The sequence below is a fragment of the Onychomys torridus genome, chromosome 14 (genome assembly GCF_903995425.1).
Source record: "Onychomys torridus chromosome 14, mOncTor1.1, whole genome shotgun sequence".
NCBI lineage: Eukaryota > Metazoa > Chordata > Mammalia > Rodentia > Cricetidae > Onychomys > Onychomys torridus.
In genome coordinates, this window is record NC_050456.1 from 68,313,020 (window position 1) to 68,332,009 (window position 18,990).

General features: G+C 38.5%; 1 protein-coding gene across 2 annotated transcripts in view; it reads right to left on the minus strand.

Moving 5' to 3' along the window:
- The window catches only part of Ppp4r3a (protein phosphatase 4 regulatory subunit 3A), a 48,577-nt gene that overhangs the window by 12,734 nt on the left and 16,853 nt on the right, over positions 1–18,990 (minus strand). The window contains exons 2-9 of one of the 2 annotated variants that reach the window (XM_036206181.1): positions 17,758–17,813; positions 14,585–14,683; positions 9,262–9,879; positions 5,345–5,422; positions 5,119–5,235; positions 3,250–3,366; positions 855–986; positions 652–754 (exon numbers count right to left, since the gene is read on the minus strand). In XM_036206181.1, coding sequence (XP_036062074.1) covers positions 652–754; positions 855–986; positions 3,250–3,366; positions 5,119–5,235; positions 5,345–5,422; positions 9,262–9,879; positions 14,585–14,683; positions 17,758–17,813 — 1,320 coding nt within the window. Of the gene's footprint in view, positions 1–651; positions 755–854; positions 987–3,210; positions 3,367–5,118; positions 5,236–5,344; positions 5,423–9,261; positions 9,880–14,584; positions 14,684–17,757; positions 17,814–18,990 lie in introns of both variants that reach the window. The other variant, XM_036206179.1, reaches the window with a different exon arrangement.

Genomic DNA, 18,990 nt, shown 5'->3' on the forward strand with positions numbered 1-18,990 from the left:
TTCTGAGATAGAACTTCAATTGCAATTTCTCAAGGACGACTCTGAAACTACCCCTTAAATACACACACTTAAGCCTAAGTTCTAAGGAATAAATTTTAATAGTTTGCCACGTACCATGGCACACACCTGTGACCCCAGTATTGCAGAGGCTGAAACAGGAAGGTTCTAAGTTTGAGGCCAGCATGGATCCCATAGCACAAACAAAATCCAACATGAAAACAACTTTCTTTTGTATATTTTTGTTAACTGTGATTACAGTGCTTTTAAACAAATTTCACCTCAAAAATCTCTTGAAAATACATGGTTAAATCTCAATCTATTAAAGATTGTTCCTTCCTTTTAGGGTGTATCCTGCTCCCCCTGCTTCTGTTCCTTCCTTCATAGACTTTAATTTTTTACTTTATGTGTATTAGGTTTTTTTTTGCCTGCAAATATTTTTATGTACCACGCATGTACAGTACCCACCGGGGCCAGAAGAGGGTGGTAATGCCCTGGGACTGAGCCGCAGTGTGTGGGTCCTCTGGAAGAGCAGACAGTGCTCTTAACTGCTCAGTTCTCTCTCCAGCTCCAATATCTTAAATCTAGACTGTACTCAACACCAGCTTTTTGAGTTTGACAATTCAAGAAAGCTACCAACCTGTATTACCTTACCTTTACTAGGCTTGTCCTCTGTTGTATTTGCTAGTAAGGGAGCAGTGAGAACATGCATACAGTGCTTGTAGAAGAAACCCAGAAATTCAGTCTTTTCTGTTTTCTAAGGAATCAAAAATACTTAGATGAACTTAGACTGTATTGGTTCCTACCAGCAATAGAAAACATACTGCTATGAAAAAGAAGAAACAGCCATGGCTTACATTGGCAGTGGCTAGCATGTTCTCTGGGTCAACTAAAGTTCGAAGCAGGCCCATAAGTTGGACTGCTCCTCCAAGCTCAGGATCTGTATCACAAATCATATGTTCTATAATGAGGTTGATGAGCAAAATATCCTGGTGATAAAAATACACATAATACAGATTACTAAGACACATATTATAGCATTACAGCTAACTCTAATTGTCTTGTTAACTTCAAACAAACCAGAATGACTAATCTATTTAACAGGGTAGATGGAAATGTTTCTTTCCCCTAACGGATGGTACAGACATTAAATACCAAAAAAAAAAAAGTTTCTTTTCCTATTATTTTATTTTTTCTCTTTTAAGACAGGGTCTCACTATGTAGCTTTGGCTGCCTTGGAACTCACAGGCTGCTTCCCGCTCTCCAACTCAGAGATCTGTCTCCCAAGTTCATCTACCTCCCAAGTGCTGTGATTAAAGGCGTGTGCCACTACCTCTAGACTTTTCTATTATCTTTAAACTTGTCTGACTTAAAAAAATAAAATAAATAAAGGTCAGATTTGGTGCTAAAACATGCTTTGCTTCTCTAATAACTTCATCTAATATCTGCAGAAAGCTCATGGACTCAAACTAAGAATACTTAGAATTTATAAAGCTGCTTTGCTTTCATTGTTTTCTTTTGTTTGACATAATAGCAGTTTTCCATTTGTGGAAATGATAAATTGAGTAAAGTTGAGACTGGAGTGTATGGAACAGTAGTATATTATGTGGATTCCAAACGTCAAAGAAAACCAAATTCTGGTTTTCTTAAGGACCTTTTAGGGCTGGTGTTCTTGGCCCAGAGGATAAATAAAAACTGAGGGATACAGTGAGCAAACTCCTTCCGCTTGCCTATGAACACAGTGGTAAGACAGACAAGAACAAAGAAAATGCAGACTATATATGGAAATGATTGGCAAGTGAAATCCAGAGGCCTAATGCATGTTCATGGAGTGTGAATATGCACAGGCATGTCTGCTCACCAGTGGTTACAGGGCCTACAAGAACAGCCTTTAGTTTTAATTACTCAATATTCAGGTTCTCAAGAAAGGACTATTTCATAGAAGAAAAATGTGATTATGATTCAATTAATTCATGGTACATTTCTGCACATAGTCTAGCACAATAATTTTAAAAACAAACCACAAATAAAGACATTAGTAGGCATTCAAATTCAAACTGGGAGTATGAATGTATGTATATGTATTTTTTTGGTTTTTCGAGACAGGGTTTCTCTGTGTAGCTTTGTGCCTTTCCTGGATCTTGTGCTGTAGACCAGGCTGGCCTCGAACACACAAAGATCCGCCTGCCTCTGCCTCCTGGAGAGCTGGGATTAAAGGACTGTCCAGCTGAGTATATTTTTTAAAAAGTAACAAAAACTATGTTTTATTTTGTAACACTGCAAGCTGAAATTCTGCAAATTCCCCTCACCCAAAGGAGACATAAATTTCCTCTTCTCAAGGAATTCAGGATAGTTTATCTATTTTTTTCTTTTCAAGATGGGGTTTCTCTGTGTAGTTTTGGTGCCTGCCCTAGGTCTCCATCTGTAGACCAGGCTGGCCTTGAACTCACAAGAGATCTGCCTAGTTAAAGGCTTGTGCATCGCCCTGCAGCTTATATATTCTTATGTAAAAACTGGCTTCTAAAAATTTAGGAGAAAGAAGAAAAAAACCCAGAACCACTGCTTTAGTAAAACAAAGTAGAAGAGTACATACATTCAGGGCTTTTATACACACTGTGTACCACAAAATTCAATCTACACTACTACCAAGACAGTCTAAGATTTTTTTTGAGCTGAGGATCGAACCCAGGGCCTTGCGCTTGCTAGGCAAACGTTCTACCACTGAGCTAAATCCCCAACCCCAGTCTAAGAATTTTTTAAAGTCAATTTGCCTATTCTAATTTCTAATTAAATACCAGTACGGCTTATGCAAGTGTACAAGACAATAATTTGTTTTATTGTTATTTATAAGGAAACAATTCCTACTACATATCAGGGGCTACATTTTATGTCTTTTGTCTTGATTCTGAGAACCACCTGTGGCATTGTAAGTGCTATCAAATAAAAGTTATTCACAGTTCTACAGACAGAATGGTCAATTGATTTGAGGGTTTAAATAAGACAATATAGCCATGTCAGCTTCATAATTTAAAAAGTTGACATCAAATACAATAAATTTATAAACTAAGGCAGGAGCAAATTAAGGGGAAGAATGTGAGCCATTTGACACTGGCTACACTTCCCAAAGAGCAGTAGTTTAAATCTTAAAAATACACAACCCCAGCTATAGCCTCCTATGCATAAATACTTACTATTAGTGTAAATAATATTTACCTTGCTGGTTATTTTTTGCTCTGTTAACTTCTTACTTACATCATCATTCTGTTGTGCCTCCTGCATGACAAACTCTCGTACCATGGATGGATTATATTCAACCAAGTATGAGAATATATCAGTAGCAGCACTTCGCACCTGTGTATCATCCATACCCTACAAAGAAAAAGAACCATCCTCTTACAATCATAAAAATGTGGAACTTTATCAATGAATTTATCTAAAGCATGACAAAAGAAATTGTCACAAAGCACTGCAACAGAAAAGAAACGGAGCTATTTTCCTGGTGGTATAGCTGCTGAGAAGTTGTTCAATGCTCCAGCAAACAACTCCTTATCCACACTTACTTACACAAGCAACCCCAATGAAAAAGGAAGGAAAGAAGAAGGGAGCGAGGGAGGGAGGGAAGTAGAGAGACATGAAAATAAGAGGGAGAGGAGTGGGTCAGTGGTGATGCATGCATTTAATCCTGGCACTATGGAGAAGAAGCAAGCAGGTGGATCTGAGATTGAGGCCAGCCTGGGCTACAGAGTGAGTTCCAGAAAAGGTGCAAAGAGAAACCCTGTCTCACAAAACCAAAAAAAAGGATGGGGGACCATGATCACAATACACTGTATAAAATAGTCAGAATTGTAAAAATTTATCTAAGGGCTAGGGAGATTGCTCAGTGGATAGAACACTTACCAAAAAAGCCTAAAAACCTGAGTTCAAATCCCAAGAGGAGCCTACGCTAAGCCAGGGATGATAGTGTCCACATGTGTTACCCCAATGTTTCTATGGCAAGATGAGAGATGAAGACAGGAGAATCCACTAAAGTGCCTAACCTAGCTAACATGCAGTATATAACAACAAAAAGCAAGAGACCCTCAAACAAACAGAATGGAAGGCAAGGATTGACACCCAAGTAGTGCGTGACCTCTACATGCTCAGTGGTTCGTGACCATATTTACAGTCACAAACCAACTTTATGAAGGAAGGCAGCATACACAGTAATGTCAAAGGTCAAATCTTAGAGGCAGCAAGGTCTCCCTTGTGTCTGTAGCAGTGCTGCATACTCAGGGCTAGCTGTCCTGTGAGTTTCTGGACACATCTATCTCAGACTCTAACCTTACCATGAGTTCTAGGATTACAGAATTCCCTCTGTCTCTCTCTCACCCTCCCTCCATATATAAAAATGATACCACATTCAGCTTTTGACATGGTACCATTTTTACCAGCTGATCCACTTCCCAAGCCTCCTTAAGATACATTTAAAAACTTTTTTTTTTTGGGGGGGGGTGTTGTTTTTTGTGTATGTGACAGGGTTTCTCTGTGTAGCTCTGGCTGTACTGGAACTCACTCTGTAGATCAGGCTGGGATTAATTTTATATATTTGTGTATGTGTGTATACATATAAAAATAATACATTAACAACAATATTATTAATATTAACAACAACAACAACAACAATATATAATTTTAAGACGGGAAATCTTTGTGTAACCCTGGGGAACTTAAAATTAAAAAACAAAAAGAGCTAGATGGTGGTAGTGTCTGCCTTTAATCTCAGCACTCGGGAGGCAGGTGGGTCTTGGTGAGTTTGAGGCTAGCCTGCTCTACAGAGCAAATTCCAGGATAGCCAATGCTACATAGAGAAACCCTGTCTGGAGGAAAAATAAAATGGGGGGTGGGGGGAAGGAGGGAGGGAGGGAGGGAGGGAGGGAGGGAGGGAGAGAAGGAGGGAGGGGGGAGAGAGAGGGAGAGGGAGAGAGAGAAGAGATCGAGAGACTGAGTGTGGGCAAGAACAAACGGGCACCTGGGAAGGAGGAAAGGGAAAAGTGATTGCAAACAATAAAATTGTCCAACATCACATCCAGTTTTTGATCTGGGTTCACATGGGTAGTTCAGAATGGAGAGAAGCAAACTTACAAGGATGACTTCTAAAGCTGGTAATATGCCCATGTTTGACAAAGTCTTGAAAAAAGCATCTCTGTTTTGGGGTTGTAGCGTTTGAGAAAATGCACAAAATTCTTTTAAAAAGTTAACCTAAAGTCAGGAAAAAGAACAAGTATTAAAAAGGTAATCTCAAATTAGAAAAGTGGTGAGTGTAAATGGTTGTTTTACTTCTTTGACCTTCTAGTATTTGATTTCTTACCAATTCTTGTCTTTTTTCCTCATCTGTTGCCTCATCTGTTAGTTGTGCAAACAAATCTGTCAGAAATTTTTCATCTTCCTATGAAATAAATGATAAATTTAGGCATCTTACTGATAAGACCGTATAAAATACAATTTCAGCATTCTATAAACTAGCTTGATGAAAGATGTCAAAAAATTAAAAAAAAAAAAAAAACAACAACAAAAAACCCAAAATATTAAAACAAACACACACACACACAGCCAAATGTGGGGGCCCCACACCTTTATTCCCAGAACTAGGAAGGTGGATCTCTTGAGTTCTAAGTCAGCATGGTCTACAGAGTGAGATCTTGTCTCAGAACATAACAAAATAAAAGACAAACTAACGGAAGACTTCTACCAGAAAGAAACATTCCTTTGTGTTTTGACAAAACTCTTTTCTTTGGGCTTCAAAGCTATAGAAAAGGATTCAAGTTTTTAAAATATTAAAATTAGAGATCTCAAAGAACTATCTATTATTTGAAGATACCCATTACATATATACTCCTTAACACACTAAATTATTTTGAAATTATTTAACACATTAATTTGAAAAGGCCTCAAAGGATTCTATCACAGAATCAGTGAGTAAGTAACAAGCCATAGACATCCTTCCTGGTACCCACATTATAATTTCTCATCAAGATTTTGCTAATAATTTCAATCTATTTGCATAGGTGTAAATTCATGCAGACCACAGTGTAAATTTTTAAGAAATTACATTTATCTATATATTAGGAATAAGGGGAGTAGTGTGCCACAGAACGCATATGAAGGCCAGAAAATAACTTTTTGGAAGTTGGTTCTCTCCTTCTAACATCTTAATGATCCTATGAAGTAAGCTTTATATTCACTATGGTAGGTATTTAGGAAACATTTTCTACACAACACTCAATTATAATGCTGGTTATTTCTTCTAAAATGTATAAATAGGCATAAGTACATGTTTCTGACATTTTCTTTTTTTCAAAACTAATGGCATCCAATTTCAACATACATCCCAGATTAGTATAAGAGTATTTGCTGTGGATATTGATCTGTATAAATAAAATGCTGATTGGCCAGTAGCCAAGCAGGAAGTATAGGTGGGACAAGGAGAGAGGAGAATTCTGGGAAGTGGAAGGCGGAGGAGAGAGATACGGCCAGCTGCTGCCATGACAAGATGTAACTTACTGGTAAGCCACAAGCCACGTGGCAAAGTATAGATTAACAGAAATGGGTTAATTTAAGATAGAAGAAGTCGATAACAAGAAGCCTGCCACAGCCATACAGTTTCTAAACAATGTAAGTTTCTATGTGTTTACTTGGTTGGTTCTGAGCGTCTATGGGCCTGGCAGGTGACAGAGATTTGTCCTGACTGTGGGCCAGGCAGGAAAACTCCAGCTAAAAATGGCACCCAACGTGTTGGCAAGAGTTTCCACCTAAAACCTGACAAAAAAAGATTCTAAAACGGAGCTAAAAACAGCTTCCTAGTTGTCTCTCTCAAGTTAGCGGCAGCCTGCCCATTTGAGCTACTATGGAGGGTTCCTGGCGTGTGCGTCTAACCTGCAGTATGGCGGGAATGAGGAGCCTACAAGTGGCACTTTACTCTGCTGTATGGTGGATTTAGCCTTTGCTAGTTTAAAAAAAAAAAAAAAAAAAAAGGTTTCTGGGCTATGCGCTGCTTTGATAGAACATGCTTCTGATAGTTGATGGTACACATGGCTCCAGACCCAGAGGTAAACTGTACCACCACACTGGAAAGCTGAGGTGGGCGGGGCCAGCAGCCACAGTGGTGTTTCCAGTCTTACAAAGATGGATATTACACAGAGAATATGGTTTGTGTTTCTTTGGGATTTTAACTGCAGAAAAAGATTTGATTGTAAAAGCTGTTGAGTTAAACAAATATGTAAATTTTAAAGGTGCCTTGACTTCAAAATTTGGATATAAGGATATGTTGCTTTGGAAAAGTCTCTGCTTTTGTTTCCACAGAAAGCCAGAGGCTGTGGGTTTGTTCCAGATTAAGATACATCAGGTTTGATCAGCCAAGACCACCTGAAAAGGTCTCTGATGACACCGTGGCCCAGATGATCCAACATCCAGAATGGTTTCAAGGCAATTGGCTCAGAGGTTTACCTTCATGGACTACTCCATAATTAAAATTTTCTTTGTGTCCCCATAAGATACAGCGCCCCCCTCCAGCAGGAAGCAGTAAGAAAAACTATGCCCAATTTCTCAAAATTACCAAGCTGGCTTTGGAGATGGAATTGGCTCACTCCTTCTCTAAACCCAGATATAGGAAGAAAGGGTAGATTAAGGAGCTTACTTCTAAAGAGCAACAACTTGTTTAAAATGTTTTACATTGGTATAGATTTTAGTCTGTTGATACAATTTTGTTATACTGTGTGTATATTTCTACTCTTGTTTAAGGTATTACGTTTGTATAGCTCATTTTAAATTGTAATGGATAATTAAAAATAGATTAATAATTAGTCATCGATGATAATCATACTCGTAGCCATGTTAGTTAAGTCTTCTAGGTATACAAAGAGCTATTTCAGATAGATAGGTAATCTTCAAATACTTCAAAGACCTACAGAATATGGCATTTAAAATATTTTTAAAATTTAGACTTTCTAGACAGTGAGACATGTCTGCTCCTGGCAGCACCAATTTACTTCAGAGAGGAGGATAGGCATTGAAGACACTTCATATCTCATCTTCACCTTGGCAAAAATAGCCATTTGGGCAAGAAATTGTTCTTGCCTGGACTGCTTGATCAACTGGATGTGCAAGACCCATAGAAAGGTGACCACTAAACTTTGCTTGACAAAATGGTCCTTCAGGTTCCTGCTTCACAGAGGAAATGGCCAGACATCCTACAGGACACTGAGAAGTGACCAAGAGACTCTAGCCCTGTGGGCTGAAGACAGATGCCCCAACTTTACAAAGGAACATTAGTTGACTGTTCAGGCTGCCATCTGTCTCTGTCTACCCTGCAAGACTCCTGAGAGTTGCTTGCATCCTTCTCCCGGTTGTCTCTGAGGTCTTTGATGTGAAGACTAGATAGTCATAATTTCCTCAGTTATGATAAAAGATAAGTTAGATATAAAACCTTAGACTCACAAATATAAGATAGGATATCTTCTTTAATAATGTAACTGTAATTCTTGCTTGATAATTGTTTTGTTGTGTCAAGTTGATGATTAAAGCCATTATAAATAATCCTGTTTGAAAGGTTGTCTTTGTTAATTTGACTCACATCTTGCCCAGTGAGAAAAGCTATGCACCCAGGGATGTTTGTCAGAAATAACCAAAGGTAATTGATTGACTCTGTGGTAGTCTGAGACAATGGATAGTTTGAGGGACAAACAATAGGTTTATTTATTTTTATTTTTATTTTGGTTTTTTGAGACAGGGTTTCTCTGTGTAGCTTTGCGCCTTTTCTGGAATTCGCTTTGTAGACCAGGTTGGCCTTGAACTCACAGAGATCCGCCTGCCTCTGTCTCCCAAGTGCTGGGATTAAAGGAGTGCGCCACAACCGTCCAGCTCCATTGATTATTTTATTAGTGGTATTCCCCTAAAGTGGTTCTACTTAGACACCACCTATTCCCTTTGCAATCTGTGAGATCTGAGACTAAGTCTAGACCTCCAGTGTGCTAACCAAGTGCCATCACTCTTGCCACCCCACCCAGAAGGCAACAACCTTCAGGTGTCAAGAGTATTATTTATCGCAATATAAACTAATATAAAAATATTTACCGTAATATCACAAGATTAAGTTCCAATGTAAGGATTTAAAAAAAAATTATTTTACTTATAGCAATTAGCATTTTAATGTTACCAATCAAGGTGGCACCTTTTATAAGCTGGGGGTGGAACGGATGGGGACAAGGGATGGAGAAAGACCTAACTTACCTGTAACATACCAACAATTTCTACTTTGTTGAAGAAGATAAAGGAGTGAAGTGTTGATAACATGTTTTCCTCAAAGACTGAAGGCGTAGGGAGAACCATATCTTGTATATACTGAACTCTGTATGTCTGATGAATTTTTTGTTTCAGCTCAGGATCTGATATGGGAATCACTTCTTTAAACTTGGCTGTTTTTGTTAAAAACTCCCTGTGTTTTCGTGGTTGTGATAAAGTTGGGTCATATTCCAAGCATCCAATGACGTCCATTATACATTCCTCAGAGAACATAACCTCAAAAAGAGCAGTTCGGTTCAAGAGGAAGATTCCTTTGATAATCTCATATAAGTGGTGCAGTCCTTCAATATTTTCCAAATCTTCACACACATGAAAAAGCTCTAAAAGCTTTTTAATATAACCCTCATTTTCCAATGCTAGTGCGAGTTTTTCACGACGAAGGGGGGATGGTAAAGATGATGCCACAAGCTCTGCAATTTCCTCCAGTCGACTTAATTCACAAGATGGCAATTCTAAACCTGGTGAGGACATATCATCAAATCGCTCCTCTTCAGATTCATCTACCAGGTCCTGAGTGATGTCCACTGAAGGGTCCTTTCCTTGAACCTGTAAAAAAAGATTTTGTGGTAGCTGACAAAATTCAAACAGTAAATCTCAACTATAGCCTTAGATGAAGGAGAAAAAAAAAAAAAAAAAAAAAAAAAAGCTGTAATGACAAACAAATATATCAAGTTTTAAGACTCTTTTATCAAACTTGAGACAACTGTCTACCATACTGTAACTACCCAAATGATGTTTTCATGTTTATGCAAACTAATCAAAAGTTGAGGAACTGAGTAAACAGTTTCCTGAAGTACAAGTGTCAGGAGCAACTTCCTAGGACAGTCTAAACAGACTGTCAGAGTCACTTCAAGACCTACAACACAGAGGACCAAATACATCAGTCTTCTGTCTATGGCCATCTTTTCTAACCAGGGAAAGTCCACAGAAACATTTCTAGAACTGTGTCATATAATGGATAGTACCAAGCTCTTCAATATTTAAATAAGATTCAAATGAATATCAAATATCATAATGCTGCTACTACTATGGTCATAATGAATATACATAATTCTAAGACCAAAAGGAAAAACACCTAATGTCAATTAATCCCAAAGATGAAGGGCAAACTAGCTTTGGACCAAGGTGGATCAATGGTCTGTTATAAATGCTCAGTAGTAGTCCTATGATTAAGAAAATTTAATCAGGACAAAGTGTACCTACATAATAAAGTTACATATACAGTAAATGAAATCTTTATGTGGAGAACTGTCCACAAGAGTATCTGCTGAAAGCTAAAAAAGCAAGCAATGAAAACATTTCCTCTTTTCCACACATACAAATTTGCAGCCTTCATAAATCTCCAGAAGCCCTTTTGCTTTTAATAAAGCTAAATTTTATGTCACTGCAGAGTTTAAAAAAAAAAAACAAAACTGACTTAAAAACTAAAGCTGGATGGATGGTGTGGGTGCACGCCTTTAATCCCAGTACTCAAGAGGCAGAAGCAGAGGATCTCTGTGAATTCGAGGCCACCCTGGTCTATAGAAGATTCAGGGCAGCCAGAGCTGTTACACAGAGAAACTCGTCTCAAAAAACCAAAACCAAACAAACAAGAAAACTAGTCATTAAGATCCTACTGCTGAAGACACCACGAGCCTGTGTTACAGGACACAGATCCTGGTGGTGGTGGGAGTGGCATGAGGATAGGACAGACACACAGACTGAAAATGAAACAGACAGATTTTACAAGGGTTGGTACAAGTCTTAAAATATACCATAAGGTGACATGATCTTGACTTTAAGCCATTGGGCTGTACTACTGAAGGAATGTAACACATAATCAATTTCTATCAGGAATAGTCTTAAGTTGGTTCTGTGTTGTTCATTATACAAGTTTTCTTAAAGCTTTCGGATCATAAATCAAATTAAAGATAAAAATATATCTTGAGTTCAGATCTAGTAACTGCTAGCAAGAAGGATACTTAAAAATGGGAGCATTTTTAGCTGTTTTTATATCAAAAACAGTGAAAGGACTCCAAGACTTAAGAGCTCTGAAGCAAAAATGCAATGACTTAGAGTGAACCAGGATACAGAAAACTAAGTTTTAAGTTCCGAACCCACAAAATAGTAACTGAGAAATATATATGCATATATATTTAAGGTAGGGTCTTACTTTGTATATCAGACTATGTAGTGAAGCCTTGAATTCCTATCAATTGTCTTGCCTAGGCCACCAAGTGCTAGGATTACAGGTGTGAGCCACCATGTCCAGCAAGAAATGATATGAAATTGGAAAGGAAAACTAAGAAAAATGAACACCTAGATAAGTTCTTGCAGAGAAAGCAGACATGCATTATCTGTGTCACAAATGAACATAGTTAAAAAACACATGGCATCAAAGACTAGGGAAGATGGATATGGTGGTGCATGCTTCTAATCCCAGCACTCAGGATTAAGGTCAAAAGTACCTGCCTAGCAAGTTCAAAGTCTAGCTGGGCTGGATTACCTGTCTCAAAAACAAACAAAAACCAAGACAAAAAACAATAAGCTGGAGAGATGGCTCAGCAGTTTCCTGTGCTTGCTGCTCTATCATAAGGGCCCTGCTTCAGATCCCAGCAACCAGGTTTGAGAGCTCACAAATGCCTGTAACTCCAGTTCCAAAGGGATCCAATACTCTCTTTTGGTCTGACACTAGCATATTCACATATACTCACAGACACAGAAACATACACATAAATAAAAATAAGCCTTAAAAACACAACAACATAATGAAGACTAGGGAATAGGCTCAGAATGTAACGCAGATGGAAGAGTACTTAACTTAGCATGCATGAGACCCTGAGTTCAATCCCTAACACAGAGTAAAAATCAGGTATGGTAGGTAGTTTACAACTGTCTTTCCAACACTCCGGAGGTGGAGGAAGGTATCCACTTTTTGGATCACTAATCTGAAAACACCCTCAGCGACACAGGCAAGCTCAGGTCCAGTCTGGGCTACATGGCACCCTGTTTTAAATAGACTAATGAAAGGCATAGTAAAGATGAGACAATGTTAAAGGAGAGCCAAGCAGGATAGATACAAACTGAGCCCAGGCTTACTTTAAATATTAGCCTAATAGAAGACCATATCTCAGGGTGAGAACATTCAATCAGAAAAACAAAGGACAACAAGATACCCAGGGGATTGTCAGTGGATGCCTTTTAACATACATCAACATACAGACCTCACCTTTTTCTATGAAAGAACTCTACAGGGCAATAGCAATGTGCTATGAAAACAACTGCTAGACAGAAAACAAAAACTCAACAGAGAGAAGCCATTCTAAACCAAAGTAAGTCTTTTTCTTTCTACTGCCCAGCTTAACTTTTTTTTTCCCCAATTAAAAACAAAACAAAACAACTTTTTTGAGATAGGTCTACATTGGCCTTGAACTTGTGATCCTCTTACCTTACCCCCTAAGTGCTGGAATTACATAAGACTGCACCATTCCTGGCTTTACAAAATCCTTTAGTTTGAGCTTTTCACTGACAGTAGAGAATTTAAGAAATCTATCTGATTTTTATTTAGAATTTTAGGCATTAGCTGAAAGCATTAAAAAACCCAAATGCGCAGCATTAACTCCTCATCCTCATAAGATATGCAGCTGGCTAAGACCCTTCCTAATTTACAGACTCTCTCTCCATTCTGACTGCTTCCTTCGCTGTTCAAACCTTTTAAAATTCGAAGTCTCAGAATGACCTTGTTTATGCTGTATCTCTAACACATTTTCCTTCTGGCAGTTCCAGGTCTTAAGGTCTTTGATCCAACTGGAACTGAACTTTGAACAGGATGAAAAACAGAAGTCTAGTTTTCACTCCTCAAAAATCAATCAATAAATGTACAAATTAACTGAACAAGACAGACAGTTCACAAAAGAACATAAATAGCCAATAAATGGAAAAAAATATAAAGTTAAACATGCTTTACAACTGAGTGTTAAAAGAAGGAAACTATGCCATTTGCATTAACATGGGTGAACCCAGAGAAAGTCAAGCTAAATAAAACAAGCCAAGTACAGGAAGACAAATACCATAGGACCTCCTCTATGCAGAGAGACCAGAAAAGATGAGGCTTAGACATGAAGTAGAATTATGGCTACCAGGAGCTGGGTGTGAGTCGTTTAGGAATGGGGGAATGTTGTTGATTTGAAGACACAAAGCTGCAGCTGGACAAGAGGAATGGACTCCTTGATGTCTTGAGGTCTAGTGAGAAAATGATGACTGTAGTTGATAACAATGTGTTTTAAAAGTTGTAAGAGTATTCTCCCCACAAAAATGGTGAGAAAATACAGGTTAACTGGTTTAATTTAGCCATGACATAGTGTACACATCACACTGTGTACCATAACTATGCACAATTTTACTTGTGAGTTAAATAAACGAATAAAAATGTTAAACACCCTTAACCAAGAAAACACAAACCAAAATTACAAGATTTTATCTCGTCTCAGTCAGAACAGCCACCATGAAGAAAACAAATGACAGCACATGATGGCAAAATTGTATAGAAAACATTGCTGGTGGGAACATAAACTAATACAGTCACTATGGAAATTAGTACAGAGACTCTTAAAAAAATAAACAAGTAAAATTAAAATTAGAACTACCATATGATGGGAGTTTTAACACTCCTGAATAAACATTTGAAGGACTTTAAGCCAATATACTCCAGATACTTGCATGTCCATGTTCATGTTTACTACACTATTTAAAACAGCCAAGATAAGGAGCCAGCCCAGAAGCACACTGTCAACAAGTGGACGGACAAAGCAAATATGGTGTGTGTGTGTGTGTGTGTGTGTGTGTGTGTGTGTGTGTGTGTGTAATATCATCTGCAGCCTGTGCTGTCCCTGCCCCCAGGATCCACTGAGCTTAGCTTGTCTCTCAATGCCCGGAGTCTCTCAACTGGGTAACTCCCTTTTGCCCCAGTTTATTCTCAGCACAGGAGCTGCTATAGTTTGGATAAGTGTATCCCGGAAGAAGGAGGTCTTAAGGGGGAAACAAAAGTTAGATAATGGAAAAGAAAGATAAACTACATGTTTTCTTTCATAGACAGAATCTAGACTTCAAACGTGACGAAAGCAGGACTACTTGAGGAAAATGGGGACCAGGGGAAAAGAGACAAGGGACAGCAATGTTATTTGTATTTAAATACCATTATGAAACCTATTATTTCTGTATACTGAGTTAAAAATTATTAAAGAGTGTGTTGTTTCTCTATTCTTAAAATTACCTGACAGATTTTCTCCCAAATTTCATCGCATCCAGCTTTTTCTTGAAAGCTAAGGGCCAAGTCATAATTTTCTGCTTCAGACCATACAATCAGAGTGTCCTTTAGGTTAAAAAAAAAAAAAAAAAAAAAAAAGTCTGAATGACTAAATTTGTTATCGCAAACTCATTAAGGTATATAGCAAATGAACAGAGCAACAAGGCAACAGGAATTGAGAACATCATTTTTCACATTTCCAATGCTGCTCCTGGTAATTATCAGTACTTTGTTACACTTCATCCTGGCCAAATCTATACAAGTGAAACAATATTTTAAAAATAGAAGTTTGGTCAATATATGAAAAACAATGTAAAATGCATACATAACACCTATATTCTAAAAAGAAAATACAAGCCATTGTACCAAGACTATCTTCACACATTATATTAAAAAAAGGTTTATGTGTATTTTTTCTCTGCACGTATGTCTGTGCACATGTGTGCAACACCTATGGAGGTCAGAAGAGGGCACTGAATCTCCTGGAACTGGAATTACAGATGGTTATGAGTTGCCATATAGACACTGGGAATCAAACTTGGGTCCTTTGGAAGAGCAGCCACTGCTCTTAACTGCTGAGCCTTCTTTCCAGCCACCACTGTATTTTATATCCTCATTACTTATTTAGCCTCTGAAATTACTGGCTAAATCAGGCATGAATGAGCCATGCCTCTAATCCAACACTTAGGGAGTTGAGGCAGGATGACTGCCTTGAATTTGAAGCTAGCTTGAGTGGCTCTAGCTGCTAGGCTCAACCTAAAGGAGGAGCACTCAATGTGGGTTCTTAAGGATACTAAGTGGCAATTCTGTCAGAGCACCAGCAAGGAGCACTGACCAGTTTCTAGAGCTAAGCTGGAGATCTTGGACCTGTCTTGCCCTTGGAGCAAGAGTCTACCAGATACATTTCCATATAGAAAGGTTTGAGTAATAGGCTCCCTCTACCTAGCCCCTGGGAAGTGTCTTCCTCAGAAGCCCAGCCTCTCCTGGCTCCTTTTAGCTAAAGCCTGGACTCAGTTGTTCTATATTCTTGGCCAGCTTCTACCCAGAGGCTGAGTTCTTCCCAGGGATCCATGGAGCTCCCCTAAACCCTAAAAGCCTTCAAGGCTTAGATCCAGAAGGACTGGATTCAAGTGACCTGGATAATTTCTGCCTCCTGCATGCAGTTGCCCCAACCTGCTGGAGGTAGACATTTGCAAGTCTCACTAAGCCCACAGTCCTTATCATGTCCTCCTGCTCAGGTACATTTCTGCAAGTTTCCAGTCTAAAGGTGGGATTGGGGCTAATGGGTCTGTTTCCTTCAGTGGTTGCTACCTTTGAACTTTCTAGAACACCTACTTGGCCTTTCCAACACTTTTCAATGTAAAAATTCATGTTGTTTATGTTTAAAACAGGATCTTACCTAACCAGGCTTGCCTGCCTCAGCCTGAGTACTGTGTTACAGGTATGTACCACCAGCATATTTATTCTATACCCTACAGTAGTTATGTTTGTCTGTTTTGTTTTTCTTTGGCAAGGCCCTAAACTTTATAGCTAAGGCTTCTGATCCTCTTATCTCCCCCGACCCTCCAAAATGCTGGAATCCCAGGCATGTGCTACCACACCCTACCAATACTAATGTCCGTCTGGTTTTACTTTAATACTCACAGATAATATGAACTTTTTCATTCTTGTATCTTCAGGGCAATAAAGCAATTTCTTTATTTCAATGGCTTTGTGGAGCACATTTTATTTGTATATGCAAAATACTTGATGATAATAACAGTATATACTATATGAAGAATTTAGGTATTTTTATTTACATGCTAGAAGAGGAGTACAGATTCAGATCAGCACTCTAAGACCCTACATTGAGGCTATATAAGAAATCAGACTCCCATCTATAAAATGCTGTTTTAGAGGACATTCTGACATTCTATCTGCAGAAGCACAAAAGAAACTTCAACCATTTGGTTGTGTTAGTACTTGATTATTACAGCAATGGTCACTTCTTTCTTCAGGTAAAAACAAACTGCTACTTTAATTTTGATTTTGATTTTTTTTGGAGCTGAGGATCAAACCCAGGGCCTTAGCGCTCTACCACTGAGCTAAATCCCCAACCCCCTACTTTAATTTTGGAGAGCCATGTGTTGCTTGAGTATCTGGAATATGAACTCAACTTAAGATAGCTTTTTAAATTTTTTATTTAAAATTGTGGCTGAGAACTGAGGAGATAGGGTAAATGGGTAAAAGCACCTAATTTGCAAGCCTGACAATGGCCCCAGAACCCAAGGCAGAAAAAGCAAACCAACTCCCAAGGAATCCAATTTAGATCCCAGCAGCGCTGTCAGGTACCTCACAAACACCTGTAACTCCAAGGGATCCAATACTATCTTCTGGCTCTGCAGGTACCTGTACACATTCAACATGCAAATGCAAACACACACACACACATACACACACACACACACACACACACACAAAATAGTGGCTGACAGTATAGTTGAGTGAGTACATGCTTGTCAGCCTGAAGAGGCATGGAATTCTTTCATTAGCATAAAAAAAATAAACCAAAGCTAGAGAGATGGCTCAGTGGTTGAGAACACTTGCTGCTCTTGCAGGAGACCAGAGTTCATTTCCCAGCATACACATGGCAGCTCACAACTACTCCTAACTCCAAGTTAAGGGGAAGTGATACACTCTTCTGACTGGTACTCAACTCCTAAAGGCACCAAGTCATGCGTGTGGTGCACAGACATACATATAGGTAAAATCTTCATACACATAAACAAAACAAAAAACACGTTTTATCCATATACAGACTGGTAGAAATCGTGTTTTAGAAATTAGACTGGTCTAAAGGCTCAGAAATTAGACTGCAAAATGGCTCAGGATGTAAAGATGGCTGCCATCAAGCTTGACAACCCAAGTCTGAGGCCCAGAATCTACATTGTGGAGAGAATCAATTCCCTCAAATTGTTCTCCGACCTCCACAGGTCACACACAAACACAATGTAATAAAATATTTATTTTAGCAATCAGACTGGCAAAATGTTACAATCTGTTCTGATTTTCTTATTGTAAGGAATCCAATGGTAAACTTATTTAATCACCAAACTAAATAAATAATGCATAACACACAAAAGCTTCACTTCTTTTTTTACCTGTTGCTTCTGGTATGCAGTGTTAGGATTTATTTTGGACTCTAGAAGAAGAGAACCTACAAAACAGGAAAAAAAAAACTGTTACTGCAAAACAGAAAAATTAGATTTCCTTTATATACATATGATTATTTTCTCAGTCAGTTGGATGCATACCTTCAGTTAAGGAACAAATTTTTTTTAAAAAATTTATTTATTATGTATACAGTATTCTGCTTGCACATATACCTGCAAGCTGGAAGAGTGCACCAGATCTCATTATAGATGGTTGTGAGCCACCATGTGGATGCTGGGAATTGAACTCAGGACCTCTGGAAGAGCAGCCAGTGCTCTTAACCTCTGAGCCATCTCTCCAGCCCCAAGGAACAAATTTTTTAAGAAAAGTAACTTAGAGCTAGTCATGATGGCTCATCAGGTAAATTTGTTCTCTCCAAAAGCCTGATTACTTGACTTTGGTCTGGGAACTCACTGTGGAAGAGAACCAAGCGCAAAGGCTATCCGCTGACTTCTACATGCCCACTTTGGCACATATAGCTATTTCACATACACAAACAAAACAATGAACAAAAAACCCTGTAAATATGATAACTTGTAGTAGCTTAAGAAACATGCTTGCGCTGGAGAGATGGCTCAGAGGTTAAGAGCACTGACTGTTCTTCCAGAGGTCCTGAGTTCAATTCCCAGCAACCACATGGTGGCTCACAACCATCTGTAATGAGACCTGGTGCCCTCTTCTGGCCTGCAGTCATACATGCTGTATACATAATAAATAAATATTTATTTATTGAAAAGAAAAAAGAAAAAGAAACATGCTTACTGTTTTGGTGTTTTATTTTTGGTGGTAGTAAAGGTCAGTCCAAGTCTCAAACATGCTACGCAAGTATAGACAGAACTGTACCTCCCAGCCAAATATACTTTTGGTTTGTTTTTCCAAGACAGACAGGATAATATGAAGAGTGAAGAGTGAGAAGCAATAAAAATCTAACAATTTGGCTGGGTTTGGTAGTACACACTTTAATCCCGGCGCTCAGGAGATGATGGTAGGAGGCCAGCCTGATCTATAGAATGAGTTTCTAGGACAGCCAGGGCTACACAGAGAAACCTTGTCTGAAACCCCCCACCCCCAACTCCCAACCTAACAATTTATTAGAGAGCACAAGTCAGTGTGAAGCCAGATAGTATAAAATTACATTAACTGTAAATATTTATGGAACCTTATTAATGTGGTACATGCAT